Source organism: Battus philenor, unplaced genomic scaffold, assembly GCF_028537555.1.
Source record: "Battus philenor isolate CCGP_79_NKW_IND1 unplaced genomic scaffold, ilBatPhil1.0.hap1 SCAF_6, whole genome shotgun sequence".
In the NCBI taxonomy this organism is placed as follows: domain Eukaryota; kingdom Metazoa; phylum Arthropoda; class Insecta; order Lepidoptera; family Papilionidae; genus Battus; species Battus philenor.
In genome coordinates this window covers 12,154,710-12,177,346 of record NW_027181726.1, presented here as the reverse complement: position 1 = coordinate 12,177,346, position 22,637 = coordinate 12,154,710, and the positions used below count along the sequence as shown (strand labels likewise).

The window sequence follows — 22,637 nt, the reverse complement described above, 5'->3', positions numbered from 1 at the left end:
AACGTTAACTGAATAATCGATTTTATTAAGAAATCAATTATGTAAAAAACATTTTAGGTAGAAATATTTTATTTCTTTACATTGACGCTCATGACAAAAATTATATATTTTTTTAATCTTTTCAAATAAATGTTACTACATATGTATTGTGTTATAAGTAAATTTTATGTTAAATGGGAACTTTAGTTATACTAATCATGTGACTTCAAGGAAATTTAAATTTATTCAACTGCCTCTTACGTCAGCTAATGTAATTTATATTAAGACTAAAGCAGTATCATTACTATTATTTGAATAAATTACTTTTATTAATACGTTTGAACAGTTTTTTATGTAAATAAAATTAAAAATTCGGCTTAAAATCCCATTACGGATCGTAAATTTGATGTAACTTTAGTTACTGGTTTTAATTTTATATTCATAAAAATTGTTCATTCCTTGTTAATAGTTTAAACATTATGCACAGAAACCTGGCCACTAATATTATTATTAGAAAAATATATATTAAAATAAGCAATGACAAAAATAAAATCATTTTGATAACTGTATTCGTCATCATTTCAGCCGTAAGACGAAGTTGGACATAAGCATCCCCTATTAATTTCCAATAGAATCCCGCGTTTAGAAAATATATTTTCAATGATGAGACAAACAAGGCATCTAGTTGAAAGTCAGTGCGATTTAGTAGATTTTTAAACACAAAATCCCGTGTAAAACTGACAATGCAACACTCATTTTCAAGTTTTATTTGTTAAATAATTCTACAAAATAACTGCGACGTTCTTTTTTCGACAACAAAAACAAGCATGCAATAATATTCAATAACTGTTACTTACTATAGGATAAATAGCTCACTTATTTCTTGAATTTATAATGTTTAGTAGTACATCACAAACATAATCAATCATATCACGTATTACAAATATAATTACATAGTCGATAATATTTTACCACACACCGACTGTCTTGCAAAAGGGACTTGTCACCAATAATTGATATTTTTGCTTAAATTGTTACTTTTACTTGTAGCTTACTGTGCGTTCTACTTTGCGAATTTTGTAGAAAGATTTATGAAAAATTAACTTGCATAGCCAGTGAATTGTGGTAATCTCATTATTATTAGCTCACAGAACTTAATAAACAAGAACATTCGAAAGGAGTATAGATCGTAAGAGTATATCGGAAGGTGTATATCTCTTATATTACGAAAGTTTGTACCACGGACATGCATTTACGATTTATTATAGTTACGATATAAATACATATTTGCAATATTCATACATCTTCTTAAATAACAGCTTGATATAAACGATACGAAGTAAATAGAATGAAATAATAAAACCGAAATATGTCGCTAATTGGTGTTACTCTTAACATATTACTGTTCCTTTGAATCGACTTCGTGTTACACCGAAGTATAACACCGACTTGAATCAATCAAAAGCATACATTACAAAACGGTGTGAAAGACAAATGGACGGAGAAGTTAAAAATACAGTAATAAAATTTTTCTCTTATTCCCAATATTGAGTGGGACATAGATCTTTCTTGGATAGAGTGTACGCTGTAAAAATCTGTTACTTAAAAAAAAGTCTATTACGAATTGATGGTATTCACATATTTTTTGGATATTCCAGTTTTTGCTGCTGCTAGCATTGGGTCCTGCGGCTTACGGTCGCTAATAACTTTATTTTTATTATTGTACTAGTGTTACATAACAAGAATAAGAATATACATCTTAAATTTGTTTACACCATATACAATAAATAGAGAAAAAAAAGAAACAATTCATAAAGTACAAGAGGCGGTCTTGTCGCTCGAGGCGATCTCTACGAGACAACCTTTGGATAGAGATGATAGACATAATGGAGAGTGCAGCTTAGGGTATACGTACATACAAAAACATACATTACTACACACACACACACAAACAAGAATATTTATATATACATATAAACATATATATCCATACATATACATACTTATATGTATATATTTACGTGAGAAAGGGAACAAATGCTAGACAATATCCTATTTCAGAGGCCAAGAAAGTGCAGTTTTACTTTTTTTTTATGCTGACAGTTCAGCGAATCTAATTGATTCTGGTAGCTCATTCCATAACCTTTCAGAGACAATAGTTAAAGATTTCTCCATAAATATAATAGAATGAGCAGGCAAAGTCAATTTCGAGTTCTCCGATGATCTAAGCGACTTATCATGTAAGTCACGTGAGAATAGAAATGTAAATTAATGGTAATATTTGTTTTGAAGTACGAATTGTGTAGCTAATCTATATTTTTACCAAATGCCGATAATTTTAAAATTCGAACCGTATTTGCGCCTGTTTCTCGGTATTATAAATTGACACGTTTCTATAATCTTGTATTTCCACTACATATCGTGACCTTAAATTCCATATTGTAAAATCACATATTTTATCTCTTCATCGGACATATTATGTTACAACAACGCAAAAAAAAACCTGTTCCATTAATTTAATTACGTAAATGATGCATTAATTATTTATCTATAACGGTTTTGAATAAAGATATACAATACTTATAATTATTATAGTAGAACAGTGTTGTCAACATTATTACATTATATTAGAACTTAATAATTGTAATTAAAATTCCAATATACATAATCAAATTCATAAGTAGTCATATTTGGGCAATGTACAGTGACAGGTTGGAGAATGTGATGTTTGGCGCCAAAAATTACATTGTAATTGTCAAAAGAGTACGATATTTTTGTAGTTAAGTACGTAATAGGTGAAAATTTACTATTTTTAAATATTGCGTATATTTTAACGGTCTTAAAAATTATTTGTGCGAGAAATTCGATTCTTATTTCGTACCATAACCTAAATAGGTAATAATTTGCTGAAGTAAATTTAAAAATAAATCACCAAAATGTAAAATGTTTTGAGTTTTTTTTAATAAATCTCATTCTTCATTAAAACTATTATTATTTTCGCCTCCACGCCACGGTATGTACGTGAGATAGATTGTTTCACCATATCTATGAATAATAAAAAGGATCCACTACCGCAGTGATGAGATTCGATGAAGCGTACGTTATGGTTAGTTTCGCTGTAGAAAAACCGATACATTTGTATCGCGGTCTTTCTACAAAACAAAACTACTAAAAAACAAAGTACGAAAACCGGTCTGAGTGGAACTTGCCTCGACTTTTTTTAAATAATCTATTCGTTTGCAAATAAAGGTTGTGATCTCCTATAAAGATTGGAACTTAAAAACTAACTAACTTTTTCTCTGTCTTCGATGTGGAATTTTTTAAAAAAGGAACATGTTAAATCCTTAAAATTATTTAATATCATTACTGTAATATTTCTACTGTATCATCCTATGTTAATGCGGAATGAATCTAATCTCGTTAGCTTAACTTTGTAATACATTGGTAATGATTGAACTAGGTATCATCATCGTCATTATTTCAGTCGTCCACTGATGGACATGGCTCCCTTAAATTTCCACTAGGACCGGTTGGAAGTGGCCACTTCGCACAACGGCTTGGTATGTCCATCTTGTAAGTTAACGTCATGCGCATGGCGATCTGTGGGCAGCTTTTTCTTTCAAATATATTCGTGAGATACTGCTGCTAATATTCCATGAATATTTCATCCTTAGCTGGCTCTTAAACCTACCACTGGAAGGGAGAGTGCTGACTTCTCTATATACCGGTATAACCACGGCAGTTAAACTGATAATTTGTATGTAATGCAACTATCCGAACCGTTGCCCTCTCAAGCTCCATTGATTCTTAATTGACAGTTCCGTGAAACTTCCACCTAAACGATTTCGAGATCTCGCGAAAGTGACTTGAGGTCTTAAATACCAACCTTCATCTCACTATAATTCTTTAAGAGGACTGGCTGGAAGCTGTCTGTATCCAGATTCTTCCAACGACCTTAACATTGTCGTCTGTCCACATTGTGGTTGGATGTTCTTTGCTTGCGAGTTCGTGATCGCCAGTCAGAACTTTGAGGCCCCAGACCGTCTCGCTATGTGACCTCACCACTGACACTTGAACTTGCCAAACCACTTGAAGAAATCAGACACTTTCTACCGTCTACATATCTCTTCATAATGTGTTATTTTAACTTTGGGTAGCATCACATTGTATAATATTTGACAGATCGCAACACTTATTATAATATAAAATTATTCCTTCTCTCCTCGATAACAGATATCAAAACAAGTGCGCGTAATTTCAACTTTATCGTAGGAGTTTAAACCCTTACGATAAAGTGCGTGTACTTATATTAGTAATTGCACATGCTTCGGCACAAACACTTGCTTCGACGACCAGTTGATAGGTTTATCAGTAAACAGGAAGAAATACCGTTACAGCTAATCTTGAGCTACACCCACACTGCGGTTACTAACTGGATCAAAAGCTTCTCTAACAAATAAGCGCCGATGCCTACACTTTAGTATTTTTTTACTTGGAGAATATTTTTATATTGTAAATTTTCAATAAATGTTAACTTATATACTTATTTAGTTATATAATAATAATGTTAAAATGAGAAATTGTAATAAAAATAATAATAATTCTAATTTTTGGTTACTTCCATTTCATTATCTGTGCTTTTAACAATAGGTATATTGGTGTTTATTATGTACAGTTGTAATTTTCCTAAATAATTAAATACATAAACATAATTTGAAAATGTTTTATTTTATTTCACCCCAACCTAAAGCCACCACTTATGAAAAAATTGGTGTATTTTATAGAAAAAATAAAATAATTATCAAAAGAAGCAAATGATATTTTTTTACCAGTTCCTAATAGATACCGGACTGTGTGTATTTCGTGCAACAGAGATAACGCTCTACGAAGCCGAAATTAGCCGATTATCTCTTTCCAAAAATCGATGTGCATTTTTTATGGCCCTCGCTATTGGGGGCCTCTCGTACCCCTAACTTATTGGGATCAAAGACTTTATTATTCAATAATTATTTCAGTATTTTATTTATTGATCACTCTCTTTCACGCGTCACAATATCTTTCATTCTTTATTTTCGTCCTTCATAATATCTTTCGTTTTGCTCTTTTATACCTTCTTTCTTACCTCGCCTTTCTTCCATCATCTTCTTACTCTAAGGTGGCTAGGTACATTTATTTTATTTTTTATGTGCAATATTTACCGCTAGGTACTGTAATTGTTTTTTCTATCTTGATGCTCGAATGCAAATATATATTTTGCTATAACAAAAGAATTCTTGGTACGTCATATATGTTCAATGCACGTCCAACTACGAGCAAAATTTCAAACAGGCTGGATCGCTGACGATCTTGCAAAATAATTTTAGTACTACAGGTTACAGACAGGCAAAAAGGTTGACGAGCCACAAGTACGCGTACTTACTCGAACGTCTATCAGCCGCTTTACGTCTCTTTTAGTTGGGTCCTCAAAAATATAATAGAAGTGCTAAACTATAAACAATACAATCTCTTATGACAACGTTCATTTTAAGTTTGGACTTTCTTAATCATAAATTCTTGTAATTAAAAATAATCATGGAGGATTATTTGCTATCGAAATAACCACCAAGCACTTCTTTTAAATTCCTGGTATCAAAAAATACAAGGGTAAGTGCTAAAGAAAGTTGAGGAATTACAACTGGTATATCACCATCACCCATCTCGATAATCGTTTAGATGGTCACGTAGTTGGCTTGAATATTCACCATAAAACTAAATACAGGAAACATATGTGGAATAAATTCAGAGGTAGCAGAGAGTTTTTCATTGCGTATTGTATTTAGAATAAAATAATCCATATCTACGGCACGTTAAATTTGTTAGCAATTAGTAATTTAAACCAAATTAATTGTGTCCAATTATCTATGCTATATATTTTAGTATTTAATAGAATAATATTCAAAGACTGTTAAATCAATATAAATGACGAAGCGCGGAATTGTTGCAAACTTTGTATTATAATTAATAAATAATATTTTTAATGTATCTTTGATTTACAAATAATAAAATAGTGAAAAAAATATGTGGTTTAACTAAATATATTTTATTTAACATATTATTTTCTTTTCAGTTATACACCTAATTATAAACTAATGTAAAGAGAAAACCACTTATTCTTAATTAAAAACTCATATTTGACGGCATTGAAGACAAGTCCTCCGATGGACTTTGACTCGAACTGAATGAGCTGAGTGTTTCGCGAGTTTCTTCTTTTATCTTCAAATGTTCTGTACTAGATGGCGGTCTCGGCGGCAGTGACTTATCCTTATCTTTAGATGATTTATCTTTACTGCTATGTTTATGCTTGTGCTTATGTTTATGCTTCTTTTTCTCCTTTTTCTTCTTCTTTGCCTACGAAAAAATATTTATGTATCCATCAACACTTAACTATCTATTTAAATTCAAAAACGTAATGAAGATAATTTTTTCCAAAGTTTATATTCTAACTGAAGTTACCTTTGGTGCTCCTAAATCATCCTTATCACGTTTAAACATTCCTGGCTCAAAGCCAATCGGTCCAGAAGTGCCGGGGATGCCAGGCAAGGGTACAGCATTGTCCGAAATAAACTCACGTTTGTTGTCGTCCTGTACATAAAAAAAATTGGCATCGTCTACGGGTGTTAATCAAAACTTCTTCACAAGGGATAGGATATTAAAGACGAAATACTGTTCACGTTCACCGCTAACGGGTAAACGACCGAATACATTTGACCTTGTAATTATTATATAACGGGTCTCAAAAAAATACTTGCTTTAGACAACTTTTTATTGCCTAAATTGCAAATCGTTTCTAAGCTATAACCAAAGAAGGTTCTGGACGCATCATCACACACATTAAATAGACTTCCATGCATATTTATTTACCATTAAGTAAGTAAGTAGTTCTTGTAAAGTTATTATAAACGTAAATTAAAAAAATTGGTTAGGTAGCCTATATATATACACACATTATGCCTTATTTCCAATTGTCGCGCTAAAAACTTGAGAACTGCCGGTATTTTAATCTATTTTTTTTCTTGGAAAGAAGTTTATGGAACAAAAAAATAACTAGAAAAATCTCAGAAAAAGCAATGGCTACTGAAATGTTACGCATTTGACAGTCCGCAACGAACTACGTGCGTTTGACAGTTCAATTTGAATTTATCAGTCATAAATAATATTACTTCTTAATTATTGTGTGCAATAAATTGTGTACTTTAGTAATTGTTCACAGATAATAGGAAATTTATTTTTTAATATACAAATAAGGTATGAGCATGTTACACAATAAATCTTAAATTACGTAATGCCTACGAGAGGTAAAAGATCTTTTAATCACTTTTCGATAGCCAAAGTCGTAGTAATACAATTTCAGACTTTTTTATTGTTTAACCAAGGACGACGAGTATTATTGCTATAAAAACTCAATCTCGCCAATATACAGATGCAAAAAAGAACAGGTTTATAAAAATAATGAATAAATGCAATCTAAATATGATTGTATTTAATTTTATTGCAATTTTTTTTATTTTATAATTGTAATTTCGCAACACTGTCCTACTTATCAATTTATTTATTTATTATAAATTAACCACTTAATACATAGTGCATTAATGTATTACAGTCGTAAGTGACGAGTTGGTTAGTATTTCCCAATCGTCAGGAAATATGTTTGTGAGCAGTGGCAACCCTATATAAATAATGCACAAAGTGTTAATTATATAAGACTGTTTCCCGGGAATAGAACCTGCGACCAAAGATCACAAGTCTGCTACTACTTTACAATATAAATTATACATATATATGACACGAAATAACTTACACTGTACACTCGAATTGGCATCTCATGTACGGATACCACGTCGATTTTGACATCTTCTTCTTTGATACTTGATATGGGAACAGGCAACCCATCGTCGCGTATGTCATTCGCGGCGATAGCTGCATTCGTGGACTGAAGTGGCAATTCCGACTGCCCGACGTCTACCTCCATTTTTATATTGGACTGTAAATAGAGACACTAAGACAATCAAGAAGCCCAAGAGACACGAAGAGTTTTCTTAGTGTTTTTATGAGTATAAATGTAAGGACGTTGGCAAGCTCACTGTCGCTTACTTGGCAACGTGTACTCGTAGAGGGCTGTGTTAAAGATTTCTCTACTAGTTGGAATCAGAAATAAAGAGATCTATACACAACCAAAAATAATTACCGGAAAGTAATATCGTTTCTGCGCATTTCGATATTTGATTATCATTTGGTAGCATATTACGTACTTGCAAGACGATATATACTAGATAGCAAAATGTTGTTGATAACAAAAGTTGTTAAAAATGTTGTCGAGTGAGTTTAACTTAAGAAAGTAACATTATTTTCCGGTCCCCCTAATGCAGATACAGAGATAGGTAGTGTAGTAGTGTAGTTGTAGTGGTCGCTTTTCGTCGATCCTATTGGAAATGTATCAAAGAGACCTATCGAGCAGTGAAAGTCCTATCGAGCTGGCCTATATCTGCATTTTCCAACGTACAATAGTCTTGTATGCAGGTTCCAAACGCGCATCGATATGAGAATAGCCCACAAATAAACTCTAGGAAGTTATTATTATCAATTATTCCAGTAGCTAGAGCAAAACATTCTTAAACTATATTGTTTGAAAATCTTTATTTATTTACACTCTTTTGTACACCATAGATACTATTAAAAACAAAGAGAAACAACTCATATAGAGGTACAAGCGGCGGTCTTATCGCTCAAGGCGATCTCTACCAGACTTTTAATCTTTTACACAGTAGTAGAATTTTATTATTTTTTTGTTGATTTAATTTAAAATTTAAATTTATTATACGATAATCTAATTTAATCTTAAATGCGGATAAAAAAATTATTTTATCTATTTTTAAGACATATATCGTAATGCGACTAATGACCGAGACGGAATGTATAAAAAAGGCTATGCTATATGTTAATAGCCGAATTAGCGCTATTTCTGCACACAAACCATTCATATGCAATCTGCTATTTGCATAATTGTTGAAACGTTATTAATAATAGTTCGTCATTACTTTTGATATCATTGATAGAATGTTTGCGATAACCTACTTCGTATGGGTTGCCTATGACCGTTGTACAAATGTGGCCAGCAAAAAAGCGGAAATTACTTTTCCATCGCGTGATCCGCGTGTAATCCGCTTCTTTCTTTCATGACGCAACACGCGGTCCCTATTATTATTAATGATTATTTGTTATCGTACTACATATAAAAACCGTACTAAATGTAATTAAGGTATAATGTAAAGTGAAAAAAATTACGCGAATCGAGTGAATTCTTTGAATATTAGTTATTATGTAAATATGTACATTTAGTAAAAAATACTTACAATGTATAGAGAATGATTAGTTAAAGCTTTTCAAGGGCTAAATGTAATTAATGAATGCAAATGTGCTGTACATTCACCCCTTTAAGGCTTTTACACTGATAGCCTATCATCCTACTTATCAATCTAGCCCTTATAAATTAATATTTTACTGGATTCACGGTATAACGGACGATAGAAATAGATCTAATATGGGTATTCAAATTTCGTTTATTTTTTCGTTATATTTATCTACTACAGCCGTATTATACAAACCTTTTTAGTGCCATTACCTAAAAAGCCTTTCTAAAATTCTTACGATCCCGTTAAAATTATATATGTTATGCATGATTTTTATATTAAAGCGAAAGGGTGAAAGTTGTCGAGAACCACTTTCATATTGGTCCTCTTAATCAATTTTCACCCTATGAGACGTGGGCCCATCATTAGGAAACATTGATTGACGGTATAATTTCATTAACTTATAATAAAATTTGTGAATAATTTAATCTTAAACTGTATTAAAGATATTATGTAACTAAAAAAATAGAAACCCTGAGTCTGAGTTTTTGTGGGCTCTTCCGAGTTCATAGCACATTAAGAACCCTCGTAACATTGATGAATTACATTATAGGGGGGAACCCTCATAGCATTGACAGATTTCATTACAGGGGGGCTCAAACTGATTCTGGTTCTTATCAAATTGGTCTCTACTGGAATTCTTTTCATGTAGTATACAAGTCGTCACTGTGAATGATCCGATATATAATAACCGTTTAGGTTAACAATATAAATATGAACAAATTTAAAACCAGTGTATCTCGCTTGCGATGTTTTCTCCGGAACATTTTCTCACAAAATTATAATATACTGCTACAAAGCTACAACTTTGATTAAAAGTCATAATTTTTTCCTGAAAATTAAGATTTTACATACTTACATCGTCTATCTCTTGTTTGATAACCGATTTCGTTTCTAGCTCTCTCAGTCTTTCCCGTTCTCTTTCCCTCACCTTCTCCCTTTCTAGTCTTTCTCTTTCCTTGTGATGCATCTGTTTCATCATAGCTTGAATCTCAACCAAGGGCACGCAGAGGGGCCGCTTTAATCCATACAGTGTGTAATAGAGATCAACGAGGTCGCAACGTAGTCGTGCGTCGTTTGATAAATGACTGTTTATATTATTCCATAGTCTGAAACAACAACATCGTGTTATATATCAGTGATAGTCCACAGTTTATTATTGCCTTTTTTGTAGCTGATAAACGCATAGGTTTCTCCCAAAGATCTCGAAGATGACCGGTCCTCTGCTGCACGCATCCAGCGACCTCCCGCCACCTTAACTGTGCTGTCGGTCCACCTAGTGGAGGACCAACCGACGCCGAGTCTACCAGCTCGTGATCGCCACTCCAAAAACTTTCCGACCATTGATTGCACTGCCAATTCAGACGAGCAATTCCTGAACACGTGTTACCTTGGTTTTTCTGCGGATCTTCTCATTTCTAATTTGATCTCGCAGCGAAACTCCCCATCCACTTTCCATACTTTTTGTGGTAGTATATAGTGCAATAAACAGGGACATTATTATTAGCCAAAGAAATAGACAATTAAAAAAGTTAATCATTCGTCAATTACAAATTCTTAAACGATAGAGTTGATAAACTCCTCTTTTAAGTTTATAAAAACCTATATTGGAAGATGCCCTGTGACTTAGCAATATTTTTGAAAACTTTAGATAACACAAAGTAAAAGCTGATGTTTAATAAATACAATGCTATAAACTATAACAACCCGTAACTTGGGTATAGATTATCAAAAATCCAATTTAAAAAAAAAACCTGGGAATAATGTATTTAGTAATTGTAATTAATTACCTATGCACAACAGCCTCAGTGTCGAGGCGATGTCTTTGCGCGCGCTCGAACGGCGGCATGCTGACCATGAGACGTGCCAGACCATGCCGGACACCTGGCTCCGGGTCATTTTCCACCGCCGTCAGCAGTGACGACAGGTCCTCTGGCTTCCCGTCCACGCGTACGAAGTCCACTAGACACTCAAAGGCAGCCAAACGAACATCTGCACAAATGAATTTCATGCCATTGTATTAGAGGTCCTTAACTCTTTTTATAAGGGCCATAAAAAGTTTTTATTTTTCTATTTATAACTATATTAATATAATATTAAAACTACAATAACAATACAAACGTACAATTGATGTCTCATCGTTATCGTTTTCTTACAGAAAACAACGTGTCTTTTAGACAAATAGTGGTCACCATCTAAGAAATAAAATTAATTGTGCTGCATCTATCATTGGGCTCCAAAGAATATCTCATTCGTTCTTATTGCAATGTATACGACTTTACAACAAACTACCTAATTACGCGATAAATTTATCTCTTAGTAAATTCAAGAGATCCAATAAGCACAGAGTTTATGCTTCAAAATGCATATTACTCTATTTCAGAGTAAAGAAAAAAATATTACATAAACGCGATAAAAATTACAATTGTAATTTTTCATCGCGTTTTTTTATTATCGTAAATTCACTTACAGTAACCTAATTACTGACGATTATAAATGATTGTTATGATCTATGTCATAAAGCTGCTCTGACTTTTTTAATCTTTTGAATGAATTGATAACGACATAAGAAAAGTTACTAGAGTGAAATAAACTGATAATGAATATAATTAATAATATAAAATTATCATCAACATGTCTGCCAATAGACGTCCACAGCAAAGCATAGGTATCCCCGAAAAAACGCCACTATGACCTGTCTTACGCTGCCCGCATCCAGCGACTTCCGGCGACCTTGATTAAGTCACCAGTCCTCCTGATGGGAGGACTACCCACAACACGTATACCAGCTCATGGTCGCCACTCCAGTATCCTTCGGCTCCAATAGCCGTCGACTGCACGGGCGATGTGTTCCACCCACTGCTACTTCAAACCAACAATTCCTGTTGATGATCTTAGTTGTTCTGCGGGTCTCATTTCTGAATCAACCTAGCAACAAAGCTCTCAGGGCAACCCTCTTCAATGCAATCTGAGTGACTAATTATTCTTACAAAAACTATAATAAACAACCAGTTCAAAGATCTATCTATATATCATCATCACTAGCAACACACACTATTTATAGACCACAGTTTTCAGACTGCGGTATTGTTAATATATAAATTGTTTAAAAATATTTTTTTTATAAATATGTATTACCTATGTACTGGCCGTATTGTGCGTATGCCCTAAAGACAGTTGGAATGCTTGGTAGATGGCCACACTGCTGCAGACGACGTATGGCGCGCAGACAGCTAACTGTTACTGTATTTTTATAACATGGCAACACTTTCTCCAAGTTTAACATTCGAGTTATCTCTTCTAATACTAATTTTGTGTCAGCTGATAAGGAATCGGCTGTTATTGGTGCGCCCTGAAGAAAAAAAGCATAGCAATGTTTTAATTATTTTTAATGTCAAATGTATATATGACAATGAATGTTATGTACTTACGGGTTGTAATACAGAAATAACCGGTGTGATTGTGGCAGCTAATGCGTCGACGAGTGCTGCTCTGTAGTAATTGTCTGAAAAATGGTTCTTCGAATTATCATTATACTTGAACAGGTCCAGAAGAAATCTTACCACTTCGGGCGGACAAATTCCATGAATGTTCCTTAAACCTGTGACAAATGAAAAAATATTTTTTTTATAACAGAAATGAATTTATAATGTATTTTTTAATCATCGATTTATAAAAAATTCTATATTCCCTTGCTTACACCATAACTTGAAAACAAAGTCCGATTCCATACATTTTGTTTAATTATGAGATACTTTGTAAGTTATATATATAATTAAAGTTTCTGAAAATTTGTTATTGATCATTTGTCAAGGATCATAAAATAATTATCAAAAATTATTTTTTTTTATTTCACTCTTAATCAATAATTACAGTGATCAGTTAGAAATACTTCAGTTTATTTTTTTATATAGGAATGCGACAGGAAGATAACTTCTAGCACATGATAACTAATTAATTATAATTTTACTTGTAATCTTAATAGTTTTTATTTAAGCAGTTAATTGACCGCTCCGATCATAAAATTTGACATCACTGGATAGTCTCCTGAGGAGCTATATTATAGATATATTCTATATGAAGAGCTAATAAAACTTGATTAAAGATGACGATAGAAATGACGACAATAAAAAAATTACAGCTCCGTTATTTTACCAAAATTGCATTGTATCTTTAATACGAACATTTTTCTTGAATCAATCGTAGTGTCATTAGTGATTTTTTTTAAATAATTTCTCAATCTTTCTCTGTCGAAGACATTTAAATTATTTTTACATAAACCCTTTGTTTAATTTTGATAAGTAAAACTGGACTATTGATAAAAAAAACTTCCTTTACAAAAGTTTCACGCTTACCAGCCATAGCGACAGGAATATTTTTCTGTAAAAAGTAATGTTGTAAATTGTCGAAATTATTTTGCTTTATGATGTGCGGAGCAGAAAAAGATCCAAACATTTTTCTGAATATAGTCAACATGGCTGGCGGTCCGGCCCAAGAGCTTATCATTGCATTTGCAACCTGGAAAAGAGTTTCAATTTATATATGTGACTAAAATATCCCATACATTATTTCATTCAGAACACCAAAGAATACTAGTAATTGGGCAGTTTAATTTATTACTATATTCTGTTTAAAGACACCATATCTGTACATTTTTCTTTACATTTGTCGAATAATATTAAGATAGTTGTAGTAAGCGACAGTAATTACAAAAAACTAAAGAGGCGTTTTACGTAGTTTTTTTTTTTATTTTAAAAGGCCGGTAACAATTTGGATTCGACTAACGAATAAATGCCGTTCCAAACTCTATATAGCTAAGTTTTTTGATATAATTCCAATTGTTGTTGGAAAAAGATATTACATTGGTTAAAAGAAAATCAACGAACATACCAAATTAAAGATAAAATAAAAGAAAGTCCTAAAAGGTACGTAAACAGAAACAATCTACCTAAAAGCAAAGGAGAGCGTCCGCATCGTGCAAATATGAGATGCATGTAAACACTTTCTTAACTCATTATTACTCAATATGATAAATGACGGAACTTTTAATAACTTAACGTGGAAATTTCAGCAGTGATATTAGTTGTATTATAAGATTAACCGTCCTAGTGCCATGTCTGTCATATTATCGAGAGGATCAAAGAGCTAACGAGCAGCGTAACAAATTTAAACAGGCCTTCTTGCAATGCATTGGTGTTCACCTTCACCCAGACTCTTCACTCTATCTAAACGAATTTGAAATGAGAAATACTGCTATGGAAGTTCCTTCCAGAAATCAAATGATGTTCATTCTTGAAGAAGTTAAAATCCTTCAGTGACTGAGATGTGACTGCTACATTTTTTCCTAGTTATTTCGTTCACTAAGTCGTCGTTGTTCACATAAGTTTCTCTTCTAACTAAATGGTATGTTAAAAAGTGGCAAGCTTTTAAGTTACTCTAAACTACTAATATTTTTACATTCTTTATGTACCTACCTTGGTTAAACAATGCGCAGCTCTACATCTTATCTTGTAGTAAGTCTGCTCATTTTCAATAGTATCAGTGAGTGCTTTACGAGTGACCGGCTCGGGGAACGAGTGGAGGGCGTCGATGGCCTCGCTTTGGGCTGTGACGTCACGTTCGTGACGCAACTGATACTGCCACTGGTAATCCGGCTGCGATATAACCGTGCTTCTTAACAGCGACATCTCCGGGTCCAAACGGATCCATAACACTGGCGAGTCACTGTCAAATATTATTAGTATAAGAAACAACTTCATGTTCAAACTTATCGACTATAGTGCTATCAAAACCTCTGTACCGCTCCTTAGGAAAGCGAGACGAAAACCATATAGTCATATTAAACCAGAGGTTTGGTTCAGAAAGGGATCGGCAAAAGACAGATCCCGCTCGGAGCCGCCGCCATCAGGAACGCGCCTCGCGACGGCCCTCCGGTGAATGGTGCTCCCCTACCATAAACGGAGCCTTCGGAGTCGCGGGAGTTTAGGGTGGGGGCCGACTCTGAGGCGGACGATGGTTCAACGTGGTCTCGAACCATCGTGATAGCACCACGAGGGTTTCGAAAGTAGTGTGAACCATACACGCATACCCCGAGACGGGCTATCGAAATAAATATCGGGTGAGGGAAAACGGTGGCGATCCATGACCGGGAGATACCGCGGTCCCCCATACAGCGCAGAGGACAATCGCGGGGGGGGGGGGTTAGAGTGTAGGAATCCCACATACCCCTGTCTTCCTCCCAGAGGCGGGACATCTTGAACGTCCGGAAGATTCCCCCCTCCCCCAAAAAAAGAGGATTGGTACAAAAACCACATGTGGCTAGCGGTGAAGATTAATTCAGAGAGCGCACAAGAGTTCATTCAGTGGCATAAATAAATCACTAAAGAAGTTTAAATTCATACCATCTGTCAGCAAAGTTATGACCAAAGTGCTTTGGTGTTCTAAAGTAATCTTACTGATTGACTACAAAAAAAATCATAGTATTATTCTATGTCATTTAAAAACTACAAGAAAACGTGAAATAATGTTTCACGTTTTCACAGCAGATGTCTTAGTTTTTCACGACGCACCGGTTCACAATAAGCGCATTGCCTATGTGCAACACTGCGTTTTTGAATCATAAATCCATCAATTAATCATTTATTCCTACGGATATGAATAAATTGCATAATTATTTAAAAATTATCAAATTATTGACTTACTCCATAGCTGATAGATCCATATCAACCTCTTCACCTGTACAGAGAGGTATCTTTTTCTTCTTATTCCTTCTGCTTTTGCTATGACACGTTATATCAGCTTTTACTACAGTGTTCTCGATTTGAAGTGTATGCTTAAATGTACCGTCCAACTCCTGGAGTTGCACCAATAACGGTCCCACATACTTTCTAATACCACGCTCGTGAACACTGTCTTGTCGTATTTCAAGTTCAACTGTATTTCTAAAAAAAAACGTTATACATTTACTGTAATATTAATCAGCAAATGCAGTTAGTTATAACTATTAAAAATTTAAAGTGATTATCTCTATTAAAAGTTATTTCATAGGTGTTCACATATAAGTAATATATGATAAATATCAAATATACACAGTATCGAGGATTGAAAGTTCATTATCAACAGCCGTAGTCTACTGCCAGAAGACTGCCTTCTCGACAGACTTCCAAAAAGACCTGTTAGAGCGTCCAGCGTCTTCCAGCGACCTTAATGAGGTCGGCTCTCCACCTTGTGGGTAGAAGTATCTATTCATTGCACTATGTGCCTTCCCTCAAGCATTTCAACTTGGCAATTCTCTGGGTCATGCCTCTTTACGTCCGTTTATCACATGGACTGAAGTGTACCTTTTTGATTAATAAACGTCTTGCGTTCTGCTGGTCTGTCTGTTGTCTTTACTCCAGAAACTTAATGCCCCATTAGCTAAGTATATAGTATTTTTTTAAACGACTATCGGCAAAGCATTTGACCTCTTTCTCGACTGATATTAAGTGATAATAAGGTCTACGATGCTACATGCTTGCCCAAAAGCAACCTGCTCACTTTTGACTTAAATGCTCCCAAATTATAGTTAGATGTAAACGCCGACGCTGCTAGGTTGTACCTTGGCTGTTCGCGCTATAAAAGTAGTAAAAAACGCTTAGAGCGGTTTGAAGGGATTTTAACCTTGTATGGATGCCGTAAATTCGTGCGCCTTGTTGACTGATAGAAGAGAAGAGATTGGGGAATTAATTTATGTAACTCCGACTCATACACTTCATAATATATTCTATAACGATAAATTGGCAACTTTTGTCCGATGCTATAAGCTCTGAAGCTCAGCTATCACATAAACATCATTACCAATGAACCTCTTAACTCATCTCTGTATGAAGTCCAAAGCTTCGAACTGATAATTTGCTTTATGGCTTGCCTACTAAAGCCACCCAATAAAGTTTTTTTCCACAGTTTAATAATAACTGACGTGAAAAATAATTTACCAAAATAATTAATGCTCACCTTTTCCGATTGAAAATAGACGTAAGTTGAAACTTAGCGTGGCCACTAGTTCTGACCCATTGGTCCACAAAAACTGCCATATCCTTGCCAGTCACAGTGAATATAGCTTTGACGAACAGATTGGTTGACAAAAGCAGATGACCCCACAGTCCGCTGCCGATTTTAGTGTTAGCGGCGTTTGTGGCCAGAGAGAGCTGTTTATTGAATACTTGGAGAAGAAGCTCTTGACCGATTCGTTGCTCTAACATCCGTAACACCAAATGCGATTTCTTCCTCATCACCTAAAAGTACATTTTATTATGTAATTCGCCAAACTGAATTTTAATATCATCAAGTATATAAAAATAATAAGGTATCATCATCTCAGCCGTTGGACATCAAGTGTTAGAACTAGGCCTTCGTGAAAGGTTTCCTGGTCGAAAGCGGCTTGCAAGACTTCCAACGAATTTGACAAGATCGTAGAGGGTCCACCTTGTCGTAAGACATCCTTTGCTTCGCTTGCCGGTTCGTGATAACCACTTCAGAACTTTAAGACCTTTGTGGCCATCTGTTCTCCCCTATGTGGACTGCCCAGTACCGCTTTAACTAGCCAATCCGCTGGCCTATATCGGTTACTTTTGACAGTTTGATATCCACATTCCTGGTTTGATCTTATAGTGAAAGCTAAGTTGAAGCAAGTTACACGGTGTTATAATTACCTCAATATATCGCGGAGACATAGTATGAACATTACGAACTGGAAAATAGAATACATCTTTGGGTTCCACCCGAGCACCGCTGGCCGGAGGCTGCCACGGATCGAGAACTATACCACCATACTGCTCTTCATAGCCCACAACCTGTTTTTAAACAGACTATTTAAAATATGTCTTAAACTTATATCAACTTAAAAAGAAATTTATTTGAATTGTAAAATATTTATTTTAGTAAAAATATTTTTAAATATTTACGTTATGTTAAAATACTATATTCAAGGAAAATTATTAACGCAGAAAACTTATTTCTTTGTTAAACAATGACAAAGTAAGAATTTAAGGCGAATTGTGATTACCATCAATGTAATCTAAGGAATAAAACAAAACTTGATATGCCAACTATTAACCTCTATATATGTCTTACTCATTCATAGGTATAGGGTATAGGCATATACAATTTTACAACAAACTACTTAAAAAACGCCGTAGATTTATCTCTTCATATATATATATAGAAATTCATTAAGCACACTGCCAAAACATATATTACTCTATTTCAAAATGTCATCAAGATAAATATGTTTGCAAATTAATTGTACTAATTTTAAAGAAAAAAAAACCTTGTTGACATATAAACCCCAATGAGTTTGTTGTTAGTTATTCTCAGTAGATGGCGCACTACTAACTAATGTAAACTTCATTTAAAGCTGACGATTATAAATGATCTCATATAACAAAGTAATTTTGACTTTGATTCTGAATGCGTTCACATTTGCGTTTTCATGCATCCTTAATTTACTTAGTGTAACATCTTCAAAAATACGCCTTCACTCTATGACATTTTTTGGGCGAAGATGTAACTTCTCACCACTCTCGTTGTAAGGAGAGATAGACAGAAAGGGACTGATAACCCCAGTAGCATGTTCTCCTTACAATGCATTGACATTTTCACCAACCAGAGTACCTTTCCTACCTAACCAAATTTTAAATGATTCTACTAATGTTGCTTTGGGAGTTGCGTTCTAGAAATGAGCTGGTGTTAGCTTCTAACACTATGGAATCCTACAGCAGATTACAGAGAGATTTCACTGTTCTCTCTGTTTCTTGCTCCACCTCCACAACATACATTCCTATTCAATCGGGGCCTTGATGTTTCTTAGACAGCAATAACAAGTGTATTTAAAAATCCAACAACAAAAAAATTGAAAAGCATTTTTTTTCCACCATAATGTCATGCATGTCTATGTCTATCACTTATACAAGTGGTTTTGAAAGATATCTGTATAAATTTGGCTCAGTAAATAAAATATAAAATTAATATTAGTTATTGTAAATAATGATACTCTATCTACTACAATATTTAATGAAATTGTAATAACCTCTTGTAGTTCTTGATGAATCCAATATCTGTATTCATTGTTTCCAAAACATTTTTTAGAATACAATCCACACAGGTAATCAGGTATTCCTTTGGCGAGCCACAAATCTGACCAATTCTGCATAGTTATGAAGCAACCAAAAAACTGTTCAGCAACAGCTTGAGCCATAGCTTTGCGGCTAATATATGTCTGGTCAATTATAGCAATTGAGTGGAGAAGATGGGTGCTAAGTATTGACATGGTGGTGTAAGCTGACGCATCATCTTCAGTCTGGAAGTTAAATTGAAAAAAAAATTGGTACCAAATATACCAAATCATAGGTATATATGATTTCTACCAATTTTGATCAATGCAAATAATACCGTTTCTCTAAGCTCCATAAAATGGTGACGTCTTTTATATATAACTGTATATGATTTTACAATTAACTTCTATTATTCCACTGAATTATCATGTAATAAAACTTAAATTAAACTTAAAATAAACTACAAACTTCACCACACTCGTTCGTCGTCTGACTAGGCGTGTACACTACAAACTTTACCTGAATTATTGCCACACATCAAAGTTTACGTTGAGTTTATTGTAAAACTCCGATCGCAATATACATATTTTCTTAACTTTGCTGTCTAGTTCATTTATTTAAGCCTAACAATAACTCACCTCATCTATAAAAACTTGCTTATAACATGGGTATGGATATCTTGTAGATAATGTCTCTTCATAAAATTCAAATGCTTCATGTAAGTATCTAACTGTATTCTTTAGTATTTGCATTAAATTAGGTAAACAGTAATGGGTAACTTCATTCATAAAAGGATCTACATAAGTTTCAAATGGTCTGAAAAATACATAAAATAGGTTAAAAAGTTTAACAGACATTTAAATGTTTTCTTTATTATTTAATCTTACCCTATAGCAAGAGCAATATTAGGAGCACATGCAGGTGTATTAACAACATAGTGGAATGTCTTCCGTCTGTGGTCAGGTGTGTACACAACATCTAAAAGTTCCCCACAGGAAACTGCAGTTAAACACTCATCTACTGTAAACTCTAATTTCCAAGTACATGGCTCTGCAAAACTATCCACACAGGGAAACCATAGGCGTGCTGAATGACCGTATGTGAACATATGCGCTGATTTCTGCAATAAAATTTCAACATTATTTTATCATATTACCTCAACATTCATATTACATATAAAATTGATTTTGGTTTTAAACAAGTAGTTTTATATAAAGATTTGCATCCAAATATGTAACCTATTTATGCCCTCTTTTTACAATTTTTTATTGTTATATTCGTTTCTCTCAATCTGCCATAGAGCACATTTAAAAAAAACATACATAAGAGACATACCTTTCCACAAAACAATACTTGTCTTATTCTAATAAAACTTGTATTATACCATAGTAACCTCTTCATGTTATTTACTTATAGCATACATAATCTAAATGATTTGTTCATTATATTAAATGAACCGGAAAGTAATGTTGTTTCAATCAATATATTTTACAGAAAAACTGATTGATTATTGCCACTCTGGCATTGAAAAATGTATGCATTGTATGCAATATGTCAAAAGATTGTTGATAACAAGGCTGAATATATTGTAGATTAGAAATAAAAACTTGCTAAAATATAGTTGCATAAATTTAGCTTAAAAAAGTGGCATTAGCTTCCGGTGCCCCTCATAGTTATATTAAGCTTGTTTTGAATTACATTTGATATTTTGAGCCAGCTTTACTGGATGTGAGATAAAAAAGCATCAAAAACATTAAAAGATTTAGAGCACTAAGCTTCTTTTGTAGTTAACAAGCAAGGGCCTTAAGAGAGAGGTCCAAATTTGATCCAACACTTAGCATTTACATTTGATGGAGCAAAGAAAACCAAAATTACTTCTCTGATTGCTATTATTGAATGATTAATTACTATGATAAAACAAGACCATATCATATGATAATATGTACTTAATAGTTTAAGATATATAATACATGTATTTATAAATGACTTTATAAAGTAGAGGTACCTCAACCAATGTTCCTTCCCCTTCTGGCACAACAAAGTGCATACCACCCTGTGGGGATTCCAATGAAAATTCAATCCCAATCCGCAATCCACGCCCTTCACCAACCAAATGGGCAGCATCATCAGGAACTTGTATATGAAGCTCTCCAGAGTTATGATCAGGGTCAACTTTTTGTGCTGCAGCTAAGTGATAATGAGAGAATGTATCCAACGAACGCCTGTCAAATAATGTTAAAATTAAATTAATTGTGTACAATATTAAAAAAAAAAAAAGATTCAAACCCACATTTCACAGTAGAGGGTGGGTACAAGCAAAATAATACCCTAAATAAAAACTTTATCATCTTCTGTCTACGTTTATTACTATGATTTAAAAAAAAAACTTACGTGTTGGGATCAGCTTGACATATATCCAGAAAAGGATCACAATACTGAAAATTAGCTTCATATTGGTCATTCAGGCAGACTCGGTAAATGCGGCACTGTTTTGCGTTTAGACGAATGAATCTCAAATTGTTTTTTAAAGGTACAATTGTTAATTCAACGAAACCCTTAAAACACCATGGCATTAAAGTAAATTGTACACAAATTGTAAAAAAAACGTTAATCTACTTAATAAATTTTAACTTACGATTATACTTCGTCTTTCAAAACTAATACCAGTCAAGCTCAATATTTGATGGGCTGTAAAATACAATTATATTATAAAAATTTAAGAAAACAAATATTAAGAAATGAGTGCATTTGAATAAAATACTTATAATTTAAAGGGACGGCAATTATCGCCCGTACGTTCTTTCTTCATGTTGGTGTTTTAAAAAATACACATTTTATACATAATATAACCTAAATGTAAACAAACACTAACTATAAAACAACTCTATAAAATACGCGGACGTAAAATTGTCAGAAATTGTTATGATAGCCATACAACTGACAATGATTTTGACAAATAAAGAATCGCACAGATAGTATAATAATACTAGTACTAATGATATTTCTTTTGTTTTTATATTAATAAAAAATTGAGTAATAATGCGTTGTAATATTTATACAAAACCTTTAACGACTTTCAATAATATTACGTTACGTTGATGGATTCATTACAGGCTGTGAA

At 33.5% G+C, this 22,637-nt stretch overlaps 1 protein-coding gene across 1 annotated transcript; it reads right to left on the bottom strand.

Moving 5' to 3' along the window:
- Window positions 1-6,023: 6,023 nt before the first annotated feature.
- On the bottom strand, window positions 6,024-22,426 carry Taf2 (TATA-box binding protein associated factor 2). Its single transcript, XM_068773228.1, has 19 exons — window positions 22,282-22,426; window positions 22,152-22,206; window positions 21,908-22,071; window positions 21,522-21,738; window positions 20,404-20,636; window positions 20,155-20,332; window positions 19,492-19,761; window positions 18,116-18,256; window positions 17,418-17,698; window positions 16,127-16,366; window positions 14,900-15,149; window positions 13,781-13,943; window positions 12,857-13,026; window positions 12,564-12,777; window positions 11,216-11,417; window positions 10,285-10,534; window positions 7,817-7,999; window positions 6,472-6,600; window positions 6,024-6,366 (listed from the first exon to the last, which is right to left on the bottom strand). Exons 1-19 carry the CDS (start codon window positions 22,323-22,325, stop codon window positions 6,136-6,138), a joined length of 3,615 nt encoding a protein of 1,204 aa, XP_068629329.1. The 5' UTR covers window positions 22,326-22,426; the 3' UTR covers window positions 6,024-6,135.
- Window positions 22,427-22,637: the final 211 nt, after the last annotated feature.